This window comes from Nansenia antarctica (assembly GCF_963989245.1).
Source record: "Nansenia antarctica genome assembly, chromosome: 9".
In the NCBI taxonomy this organism is placed as follows: domain Eukaryota; kingdom Metazoa; phylum Chordata; class Actinopteri; order Argentiniformes; family Microstomatidae; genus Nansenia; species Nansenia antarctica.
Genome location: NC_137679.1, coordinates 14,671,194 through 14,683,693, shown reverse-complemented (window position 1 = coordinate 14,683,693; position 12,500 = coordinate 14,671,194). Strand labels below are relative to the sequence as shown.

At 51.7% G+C, this 12,500-nt stretch overlaps 1 protein-coding gene across 1 annotated transcript in view; it reads right to left on the bottom strand.

Moving 5' to 3' along the window:
- The window catches only part of ripor1 (RHO family interacting cell polarization regulator 1), a 33,497-nt gene that overhangs the window by 2,049 nt on the left and 18,948 nt on the right, over positions 1–12,500 (bottom strand). The window contains 14 exon segments of the mRNA XM_080539523.1: positions 983–1,179; positions 2,244–2,426; positions 2,573–2,734; positions 3,287–3,425; positions 4,653–4,791; positions 5,692–5,767; positions 5,770–5,836; positions 7,369–8,544; positions 10,139–10,268; positions 11,103–11,251; positions 11,556–11,681; positions 11,992–12,035; positions 12,212–12,275; positions 12,421–12,500. The exon segment at positions 12,421–12,500 is cut by the window's right edge and continues 70 nt beyond it. Coding sequence (XP_080395649.1) covers positions 983–1,179; positions 2,244–2,426; positions 2,573–2,734; positions 3,287–3,425; positions 4,653–4,791; positions 5,692–5,767; positions 5,770–5,836; positions 7,369–8,544; positions 10,139–10,268; positions 11,103–11,251; positions 11,556–11,681; positions 11,992–12,035; positions 12,212–12,275; positions 12,421–12,500 — 2,732 coding nt within the window.

Sequence of the window (12,500 nt, the reverse complement as noted above, 5' to 3'; positions counted from 1 at the left end):
TACCTGTGGTGCTGATGTTTAGGCCGAGGTAAGTATAATTTTTTGTATGTTCTAGGGCATTTTTATCTACAAAATGTTTTTATTTGTCGTGCTGGAGGCTGGATCTTTTTGGGAAAATCTTAATTTTTGTCTTGGTTAGATTCACTGTCAAGGCCCAGGTCAGGGAGAATTTGTGCAGAAGACCAAGGTGCTGTTGTAGCCCTTCTTTGGTTGGAGACAGCAGCACCAGGTCGTCTTCAAACAGTAGGCATTTGACTTCTGTGTCTACTAGGGGGATGCTGCTGTTGCTGACTGTTCTAATGTCTTTGCCAACTCATTGATGTTGAAGAGGGTTGGACTCAAGCTGCATCCCTGTCTAACCCCCCCGGCTTTGGTAAATGGTAAAAATGGACTGACTTATATAGCGCCTTATTCCAAAGCGCTTTACAATGGCCTCTCATTCACCCATTCACACACACATTCACACACCAATGGCGGCAAGCTACCATGCAAGACACCGGCAGGGCTCGACATTAACGCCGTTTTACTTGTCTCCGGAGCAAGTAAAACTTTTGCAGGGTTTGTTTGCGCGAGCACGACAACGCTGCTAGATCCCGGATATTTTTACCTGTGTGCAGGAAGAACAACAGACGGCGCAGGCGCGAGACGAGACTAGATGATCGTGAGTGAAGATATTATCAAAGCGTACTCGCCTGTCGATCACCCGTATGCTTTGATAATATCTTCACTCACGATCATCTAGTCTAGTCTCGCGCCAAACCCGGCGAAAGTTTTACTTGCTCCGGACAAGTAAAACAGCGTTAACGTCGAGCCCTGACCGGCCCGCCAATTGGGAACAATTTGGGGTTCAGTGTCTTACCCAAGGACACCTCGACATGTGGCCAGCCGGGGTTCGAACCCCTCGGTTATTTTTGGTTAATCAACGAAACAGGCAGTAGAAACAATAGTTTGCTTTTGTTTGTTGTGGTTCTTGTCTCCTCACCCTCTCTCTGAGTCCCTCGGCCCCCAGGCCGCGGAGCAGGGAGGAGGCCTGGGCAGAGACCCGTGCCCGGGGGTCCGTGAGCAGCAGGATGACGGCCCGCAGCCCCTCCCTCCCCAGGCTGGCCTCGGGGGGGCGCCGCAGAGCACGCAGCACACCCTCCTGGTCCCCCCCCGGACGCAGGCTCTGGACCAGCCACACTGGGGGGGGGAAAGGGAGGGAGGGAGAGAGGGGGGGGGCGGGAGGGGAGGGAGGGGGAGTAGGAGGGAGGGGAGGGAGGGGGAGAAGGAGGGAGGGAGGGAGGGGGGGGAGGAGGGAGGGGGAGAAGAAGGGAGGGAGGGAGGGGGGGGAGGAAGGAGGGAGGGGGGGGAGGAAGGAGGGAGGGAGGTGTTAAAACAACAACAATGGACGCCATGGCAGCACATTCACATATGATCAAAGAACAACCTGTTGTTACCCTGCTGAGGCCCTGAAACATTAGTTGTGTTTCCATAAAATGTCAAGCGAATTTTTTAAGTGAATTTTCGCAAAAAGAAAATGCAAATCATGTGCGAGTTATGAGCGTTTCTATTAACTGGTTTAGAGCGAATAAGCTAGAATACGTGAGGCGGTGTAGGCTACGTGTCTACGTTACGCATAGTTGTGGAAGTAAACAAACAAACCAGGAGAGAAAATGGAGAGAGGTATTAGTTTCAATCTGACAGAAAATGGAGAGAGGAATTCAGGAATTAGTTTCACTTGGGAAAGTTATAATAATTCTTGCATGTCAGCTAGCATTGGCCATGTTGCAGACTGTCCAGAGACGAAGGAAACAGTTGAGTCACGTGAGTTGAATGTTCGCTACGTCAGAGTTTATTCGGCAAACCTGTTTCCATTTAACTTAATGCTCATTAACTCTGATTCGCATTAGGCAAAAACCACCTTAAGCGAGTACAAACTTTTGTGTGAATTAGAGGAAGTTTATTAGAATTAAGCCATTTCCATAACATTTCTAATGCGATATACTTCAAAATGGTTTATGGAAACATGACTATTGACACCTGTTGTATGTGTGTGTGTGTGTGTGTGTGTGTATGTGTGTGTGTGTGTGTGTGTGTCCTAACCTCCTGTGCCAGGTCAGATAGGTGTGTGTGTGTGTGTGTGTGTGTCCAGGTGTGTGTGTGTGTGTGTGTGTGTGTGTGTGTGTCTGTGTGTGTGTGTGTGTGTGTGTCCTACCCTCCTGTGCCAGGTCAGACAGTTGTGTGTGTGTGTGTGTGTGTCGTACCCTCCTGTGCCAGGTCAGACAGGTGTGTGTCCAGCTGTATGACTCCCTCGGCCTCCAGGTAACTCCAGAACTGGAACAACGTCAGCAGCGTCTCTCCGGAGGCCACACCCCCTCTGGAGGCCACCCCCCCCGGTCGCCGAGGGAGACGGCGCTCCAGGATCCTCTCAGCCAGACGCACGAACACTGGAGGAGGAGGAGGAGGAGGAGGAGAAGAAGGAGTATCGTTTGTAAGTCGCTTTGGAATAAGGCGTCTGCTAAATGGCAAAAACTTTAATGTAAACACACACACACACACACACACACAGTCATACACACACGCACACACTCACCAGTGTGGGCCATGCAGACGGCCCTGTCTGGCAGCTTGCTGGTGTAGGAGGAGCTGAGCGCTGAGACGAAGACCTCAGGGGAGGTGGAGTACACACCCCCCCCCCCCACACACTGCTGCCATAGCAACACGGCCCCCCCACACCGCGCCAACTGGGGAACCACTAGAGAGGAGAGGAGAGGGGGGGTGGAGGAGGGGGGGTGGAGAAGGGGGAGGGAGAGAGGGGGGAAGAAAGATAGAGGAGGAGAGGTGGGGGGGAAGTGAGGATGGAGGAGGGAGAGAGGAGGAGAGGAGGAGGGAGAGAGGAAGAAAGAGATGATCATTCAATCAGGATCCATCTTGTACAAGGTTATTAACTTATTCAGTATGGAGAGTGAATATACTGTAGTCACTAGATACAATACAGTCCTGTCTACTTAATGTCTGTCTGTCTGTCTGTCTGTCTGTCTGTCTGTCTGTCTGTCTGTCTGTCTGTCTGTCTGTCTGTCTGTCTGTCTGTCTGTCTGTCTGTCTGTCTGTCTGTCTGTCTGTCTGTCTGTCTGTCTGTCTGTCTGTCTGTCTGTCTGTCTCTCTCTCTCTCTCTCTCTCTCTCTCTCTCTCTCTCTCTCTCTCTCTCTCTCTCTCTCTCTCTCTCTCTCTCTCTCTCTCTCTCTCTCTAACAGGAGTGATCCATGTACATCATACAATCAGGAGCAGACAGCTGATGACCTCTCACCCTCGTCGGCGCGGGCCACGCCCCCCCCGGGCGTTGCCATGGCGACCCTGCGTATCAGCCGCAGCACGCGGGCCTCCCGTAGCAGACGGTCCAGTGCATACATCTCCCCGCAGCGCAGCGGGCCGAACGTCCCCAGCCTCTGTAACACACACACGCACATGCACACACACACACACACACACACACACACACACACACACACACACACACGCACACACACACAGACACACAGACACACACACACGCACACACAGCAGAAGACGTTAGGTCAGGCATGTCCAGAGTCCGGCAGCTTTGGTCTTATAATGTATTATTTATTTATCGCCCGCTAGCTGTCAAACAGAATACATCTTTACAGTGCAATTCCTCCTTTCACCACATAGTAGCAGCACCACTCGAATGCTATCTGGCTCAATAAAAAGAGGAAAGTTGACAGTGAGGGCCGCCGCATTCAGGACAGATGGGAATAGGCTAGGTGCACGATCTCCACTACTTCCTGAAAGGCACCTTGCATGAACATATCCTGTCTCACTCTATTGGTTTAATTGATTAATCAGCTGTGTGGTAAACTGTTGGAACACACAGTGCACAGCTGATTAATCAATTAAACCAATAGAGTGAGACAGGATATGTTCATGCAAGGTGCCTTTCAGGAAGTAGTGGAGATCGTGCACCTAGCCTATTACAATATTTCTTCGCAGAAAATCGAGGCAAGTGTGTTTACCTAATTTGTCAAGAGACGGTTGCCTTGTTTAAGGAATTCAATGTAAAGAGTCACTACATTACCATACCATCACCCAACATTACCATACCATCACCCTACATGACCATACCATCACCCTACATTACCATACCATCACCCTACATTACCATACCATCACCCTACATTACCATACCATCACCCTACATTACCATCACCCTACATTACCATACCATCACCCTACATTACCATCACCCTACATTACCATCACCCTACATTACCATCACCCTACATCACCATCACCCTACATTACCATACCATCACCCTACATTACCATACCATCACCCTACATTACCATCACCCTACATTACCATCACCCTACATTACCATACCATCACCCTACATTACCATCACCCTACATTACCATCACCCTACATTACCATCACCCTACATTACCATACCATCACCCTACATTACCATACCATCACCCTACATTACCATACCATCATCCTACATTACCATACCATCACCCTGCGTTAGGTCAAACTCAATTGCTTGAAAATGCATAGTGAGAAGAGGAGAGAGTGTGTGTGTGTGTGTGTGTGTGTGTGTGTGTGTGTGTGTGTGGTTGGTGCGTGTGGCTGGTGTGTGTGTGATGTCCCTCACCAGTAGTTGTGAGCTGCAGTTGCTCAGGTGCGCCACCAGGGTGTGATCTAGAGCCAGGCAGCCTGTCGTCATGGGAACTGAGGGGTCGTCCCAGCCTCCCTCCCCCTCCCCCGGCCTGCGGGGCGTGCTGTGGCGAGCGCTGGACACACACACACACACACACACACACACAGCAACCACACACACACAGCAACCACACACACACACAGGAGGAGGGAGGCGTGAGTGGGACAGTTCACTGACACACCTGACTACAGCTGTATATAACCATAACAACTCTCTCTGTCTCTCTCTGTCTGTCTCTCTCTCTCTGTCTCGCTCTGTCTGTCTCTCTCTCTCTGTCTCTCTCTGTCTCTCTCTGTCTCTGTCTCTCTCTGTCTGTCTCTCTCTCTCTGTCTCTCTCTCTCTCTGTCTCTCTCTCTGTCTCTCTCTCTGTCTCTCTCTCTCTCTCTCTCTCTCTATGTCTCTCTCTCTCTCTCTCTCTCTCTCTCTCTCTCTCTCTCTCTCTCTCTCTCTCTCTCTCTCTCCTCTCTCTCTCTCTATGTCTCTCTCCCAGTGGGGTGCACAAATGTGGGCACCCCTAGTCAAAATGCCTTTTACAATTAATATCTAAGTGAAAAGAAGCAAGATAGTTTTTTCTAGCCTTCTCCTTGATGGTGGAAGTGATCTTGATTCTGACATCCTTGGACAACTGTTTAGAGGAACCCATGGTTTTTAACACCAGACACAACAGCCACCACAGTCGGATACTTTAGAAGAGTTACTTCAGAATATATAGTTCAACCCTGGAATTATATTCACCTGACTCATTGAAGCCCTAACTAGTAAATCACCTTGGTCTGGGCCTTAGTAATCATCTTCTCAAAAGGTAACAAAGAATAATCCAAAAGGTTTCCCAAACTTTTGCACAGGGGCCTTTTCCTTTTGTATCATTTAAAACCTCTGAAAATGTTAAATAAAAAGAAACCTTGCTTTAAAATTTGCAGAAAGGTGTCATGTTTAACTTGTAGCATTCAGTGTTCAGGAGCCACCTTCATACCTGTCAGTCTTTCTATTTTCCTTTCCTCCTCCTCCTTCCTCCTCCTCCTCCTCCTCCTCCAGGTCTGACGTGTCCAGAAGTCAAAGCTCCCCAGAGCGGTCTCCTCCGTCAGACTGACGCTGGACCCCCGGCTGGGACAACGACCCTGCACACACACACACACACACACACACACACACACAGTCAGATAAAACACACACATACACACACACACACACAGTCAGATAAAACACACACACACACGCACGCGCACACAAACACACAGACACAGACACACACAGTCAGATAAAACACACACATACACATACACACGCACGCACGTGCACACACACACATACACACACACATGCACACACACACATGCACACACACACACACACACACACACACAGCTGGTATTGCAGTGGTCCATGCCATCATTGGAGTATCAGAAGTCCAGATTGTAAATATAGCGATGTGTCGTTGATTTTCAACAACACTGAAATGTGTTCACATCTTTCTAAAGAAAAGTCTGATCATTACATCAGATCAGACATGAGGACCAAAGCATTAGAACGAGTCACACATTGTCAGAGACAATCAAACTTTTCAAAGATACAAAACACAATTGGGCGTACACAGACCACCAGCACAGGGCATGTGACAGGGTCTGGGTCTCCAAGGCAACCAGCCCGTGTGTTTGTAGAACCTCTAATCTGTCATCTTGGGTGCGTTCGTTAATTCGCTCTGAGAGTGCCGGAGCGCACACTAGGTTCAACGTCATAAAGGGACCAAGTAATTTGATTGGACAAGAGGCATTCCATGAGTGTATTCAGATTTCCAGAGCGTATTTACGAACGCAGCTGTAGGGGGAGGGGCCGTGACATCATCAGGTCTGGAGGAAGTCTCCTTGTCTCTTATTGGCTGCTTAGACAGAAAGTCTGACTGTTTATCTATCAGTCAGCTGAGTGTGTGTGTGACAGGAAGTTCTCGCCCTGACCACTCTCTCCCCTGGGGGGCTACGGGATTCTGGGAAGGATATACACACACATACACACAGACACACACAGACACACACACACTCACACGCACATACATTCGGTGTTCATTCTTATCAACAGGACCTTTCCATTGTGAGTCACAACATCTAAAACGTAACATCTAAATCTGTGCTATCTACAGTCACCATCATCACACACACACACACACACACCCAGACCCACCCAGACCCACACAGACACACACACACACACACACACACACACACACACACACACACACAAACACACCCAGACCCACACAGACACACACACACACACACACACACCCAGACCCACACACACACACACACACACAGACACACACACACACCCAGACCCACACAGACACACACAGACACACACACACACAGACACAGAGACACACACGTCTTGTACTATTGTCACTTTATAATTATCTTGCCTTATTGTCTATTGTCTTGTGCTGCGATGTCAAGAACTGAAGCATAACAATGTTTCTTATGTAATGTGACAATGTAATAATAAAACTTCAAACACACACACACACCCACAAAGACACAGACACACATTCACACACACACACACACACACACACACACACACACACAGACACACACACACACACACAGACACACCCACCCACCCCCCGCACCCCCCGCCCCCCCTAGCGGTGACTCACAGTGAGAGTGTCCTCCAGTAGGTGGACCTCCTGTTCCAGGACCTGCAGCTCAGGGAACTGGCCTCTGTAGTCATCCAGAGAGGAGATGACCGTGGCCAGGGCCTCCCCCACCCCGCTGTCTACACCCCCAGGCCCCCCCACCCCGCTGTCTACACCCCCAGGCCCCCCCACCCCGCTGTCTACACCCCCAGGCCCCCCCACCCCGCTGTCTACACCCCCAGGCCCCCCCACCCCGCTGTCTACACCCCCAGGCCCCCCCACCCTGCTGTCTACCACCTCAGGCCCCCCCACCCCGCTGTCTACACCCCCAGGCCCCCCCACCCCGCTGTCCACAGCCCCAGGCCCCTCTCCCTCCTTGGACAGGCCTTCTACTCCAGCCCCAGGCTCCTCTCCCTCTCTGGGCAGGGTGTCTACTCCAGTCCCAGGCTTTTCGGCCTCCACCACCACCCTGTGGGCCATGTATGTGTCTGACTCCTCCGTGCCCTGGGCCAGTGTCTGTGGGAGTGGGAGAGTGTGTGTGGGTGGGGGAGTCTGTGGGAGAGTGTGTGTGGGTGTGCGTGCGTGTGTGTGTGAGGGGGTCTGTGTGTGTGAGTCAGTCCTGGGGTCCTCCTCTTCCTCTCCGGGAGGAGGGTTGGGGGGGGGGGCGCAGGGGTCCGAGGGGTCCCAGACCCCCACTGCCCCCCCCGCCGTCTCCATGGCGACAGCCCCTGACGACAACGGCAGCCCCGTCTTGACGTCTCGGTTGTTGTCGACAACCCCCTCCCCCGATTGGCTGGCCGATCTGTCAGTCAGGGCGCCGTCTGCGCTGTGCTCGCTGATGTGGCTGAGGGCACGCGAGTAGCGGGCGTGGCTGTTAGCCGCCGACAACGCCACCGCCGGCTGTTTCCTCCCAGCATCCTCCTCTCCCCCCTCCTTCGCCCCCGACTCCATCTCCTCCGGTTGCCCGGGGCAACACTCGGCGGCGGCGGGCGTGGCGAAGGAGATGTGGACGGAGGGGGAGGGGGCCTGGAGCTCCGGCTGGACCAGGGGGAGGAGGGGCTTGGCGGCCAGGGGGGGAAGGGGGAGGGGCTTGGCGGAGAGGCGGAGCTGAGGGCTGGAGGAGGAGTCATCGGAAGACTCTGAGGAGTTGGACCAGGCCGTGCCGTTCTCTATCTCCTCCTGTCTCCTCAGCATGTTCTACCAGGGGAGGAGGGAAGGAGGGAGGGAGGGAGGGAGGGAGGGAGGGAGGAGAGAGAGAGACATTATTATACTGTATTTCAGGTCATAACAGGGGGAGGGGGAGGGAGGGAGGGAGGGAGGGAGGAGAGAGACATGATTATACTGTATTTCAGGTCATACCAGGGGGACAGGGAGGGAGGGAGGGAGGCGGGGGAGTTGGGAGGAGGGTGGAGGAGGGGGGGGACTCTTGTTAATACTAGGGAGAGTGGTGGCAAAAGGTAATCAGAGGGTGCGTTCGTAAATACGCTCTGGAAATATGCTCTGGTTTCAGGACGAACGGTCACACACATGCACACAGAAACACACACACACACACGCTAGGCTAGGAGCACTTACATCTACAGGTCTCTAGTGGGGTCACTAGGCAAGGCTAGGCTAGCAGCACTTACATCAACAGGTCTCTAGTGGGGTCGCAACTGTTAACCGCAGGTCAGAATGCTCTATACACCCTTCAAATGTAATCTCTGTACCCTGCCACACACAGCCCACACAGAGACCAAACACAGAACCACTCAAGCTAGCACTTTTCAATGCCAGATCCTTAGCTAATAAGTGTCTCTTAATCAACGACTTGATTAGCTCCTATGAACTAGATTTTTTATTTAGAACTGAGACTTGGTTAGACAAAGATAACAAGACACCAATTCTTATCGAGTCAGCACCCCCCAATTTTAGAACCTTTCTCCTGTGCAGTTCAGAGCATGGGGAGACTGAGAGGTCATCTGCAGCGCACATTTCAGCCAGCTGTAATGAGTTTGGAGGGCCCTTTACTGTAGGCTGTGATGAGTAGCAGGTCTTTGGGGAGAGTTTATCCACTGTGAACAATTCAGCTGCCTGTGCTGAGTCTGAAGAATCCTGCGTTGTCGGCCTTCCAGTTGGCTCAAGAGCAGCGAGGGAAGGGGGAGCAGAGTTTATGAGGTTGAAGAGTATGTTGTTCATTAAATGGTATTCTCTCGATCTGCTCTCGATCTGTTTAAGTGGAGGCTGTCTCTTTTGAATAGGTCTCTCTGCCTCCAGAATATGTTCCAGTGGTCAATACATTTCAGCCCTTTAAGTTTGCACGCACCAGAGAGCCACGTGTTAAGGCTTAGGAGCCGGCTGAATTTGAGGTTACCTCTGTCAACAGTGGGTCCACAGATGAATGTCTCAATCTTAAGCTTGTCAAGTCTATTGAAAAGGTCTATAAAATCACGTCCCGGCTAGGTTAGGCTAGGCTAGCAGCACTTACATCTACAGGTCTCTAGTGGGGTCGCTAGGCTAGGCTAGGCTAGCAGCACTTACGTCCAGCAGCATGTTAGCTCTGCTCAGGCGTACAGAGGAGGAGGAGCCTGTGGAGCAGCTGTGGACCACAGAGACCCTGAACACGTCCAGCAGGGCACGCGGGCCCGCCTACACACACACACCCACACACACACACACATACACTTGTCATCCCAAGTAGAGTACACACACACACTTCAGGTCATCACAACTAGACTAGATAGATAGATAGATAGATAGATAGATAGATAGATAGATAGATAGATAGACATGTATCTGTACTGTGACTCACATAGAAGGCCTGTTCCCGTAGCGACGGCGTGTCGGGGGGGCTCTGGCTGTAGGTGGAGAACCTCTTGTTGACGCTGGGGGGCTTGTTGACGGAGCTGGCAGCAGAGACCTGATCCTCCTTATCAAACGGACTGGGGGCGGGAGGAGGGGGGGGGAGTGTTAATTTGGACACTGGGTTGACACACAAATCTCCTTTGCAATTGTATAGACCAGCGGTTCCCAACCTGTGGTCCGCGGCCCACTGGTGGTCCGCGAGAGTACTGCAAGTGGGCCGCCAAATCATGGGCAAAAAAAATGTTTTATTGACGTTTTTTTGTTACAAAAACGTTTTAATTTTAAAAAGATTAAAAATCTTGGATTGAACAGCCTTGATCGTATTGTGTGTGGTGTGCGCCGATATTTCCATCCGAAAAGAAGAAGTCAGCTCGCTTCTTGATTGGCTACATTCCATCCCGGACTCGCGAACAGGGTTTCCAGATGGGATCGACATTTTCCACCCTAACCACAGTCTAAAACCGCTAATTCCACCCAAAAAACCCGAGCCCATCTGGCAACCCTAGTCGGGAGTCGGGAGTTGTCCACACACATAAGGATGTTTGGTCGTAAATATTGAACACATACAACATTTACGATCTTGGTATTTGATCACCTGCTATATAAAACATTGCCGCTCGGCTTTAATGGTTTAACCGCTATTTATTTTTAAATGTTTTGCCACGCTCCCTCTAGTTTTTGGTCAAATTACGTAATTGTTTTGAGCGCTCGTGCGCGTTTCATGCGCGTGCACGCGAAAAAAAAGTCGCGCGAGCTTTGCGCGCTGCTGAGTGGGCCGCGAATACTGGACATATCTGTAAAGTGGGCCGTGAGTCCTAAAAGGTTGGGAACCGCTGGTATAGACTACAGATGTTATACTGTGGGTTTCTATAAGCTATAACACACACACAGACACAGACCCCCCCCCCTACCTCCAGGTGACCTCCAGGCTCAGTTTCAGGGTGCCCAGGTCATTGACGTCCACAGCGACCGTCTGTGTGAGCGGAGCCAGCAGGTCCTTGGTCTCGCACGCCACCACGCCCACCACCACGTGGCTGGCCAGCCCCTTCACCTCCGTCACCTAGCAACCAACCAACCAACCAACCACAGTTAGGCCAGGCGTGGTCTGTGTGTGTGTGTGCACGTGTGTGTGTGTGTGTGTGTGTGTGTGTGTGTGTGGTGTGTGTGTGTCTGTGTGTGTGTGTGTGTGTGCGCGTGTGCCCGTATGTGTGTGTGTGTGTGTGTGTGTCTGTCTGTGCGCGTGTGTGTGTCTGTCTGTGCGTGTGTGTGTGTGTGTGTGTGTCCGTATGTGTGTGTGTGTGTGTCTGTCTGTGCGCGTGTGTGTGTCTGTCTGTGCGTGTGTGTGTGTGTGTGTGTGTGTCCACCTTGATGGACAGCAGCTCGGTGATGAGGGGCAGGAAGACCGTGTCCTCACTGTCCCACACCTGGCCTCCGTTCACCTCCATCCTGCCTCGCAGCCTCCAGCGCTGACGCCCGTACTTCATTAACACCTTGGAGGGAGGGGGGAGGAGGGGGAGGGAGGGGTCAGAGGGGATAGAGGGAGTGAGAAGGGGGAGACAGAGAAAGAGAGAGAGAGAGAAAGAGAGAGAGACAGAGAGAGACAGAGAGAGACACAGAGAGTGAGAGAGGGGGGGAGAGAGAAAAAGAGACAAAGAGAGAGGGAGAGAGAGAGAGGAGGAGAGAGAGAGAGAGAGAGAAGGGGGAGAGAGAGGGACAGAGAGAGGGAGACACAGAGAGAGAGAGGGGGGGGGGAGAGAGAGAGAAAGAGACAGAGAGAGAGAGAGGGAGAGAGAGACTAACCTCATACTGGTCTCCAGTACAGAGCCTGGCGAAGCCTGCGAGACCTGCAAAACACAGGGGAGGTCAGGGGGTAAATATATCCCTCTTATGATATGGTAAATATATCCCTCATATGATATGGTAAATATAGCCCTCATATGATATGGTAAATATATCCCTCTTATGATATGGTAAATATATCCCTCTTATGATGACACACAGAGGTGATGATGTAACTCACCCTTCATCTTGAGGTGGAACTCTCCTAGCTGATTCTCCAGCTCACTCTCCAGCATACACATGTTCTACAGGGGGGGGGTGGAGGGGGAGGGAGGGAGGGAGGGTGGAGGGAAAGGGGAGTATGAAGAACAGGTGAGACAAGTCCACAGAGTCGTGTTTGTGCTAAAGAGAGTGTGAAGGCTATGAAGGCCCTCCTCCCCCCCTCCTCACCTCTGTGTACTCTTTATAGCCCTTGTTAGCCTCTGAGAGACTCTCCCTGGCCTCTCTGGAGGTCGTGGAGGTTGTAAAGG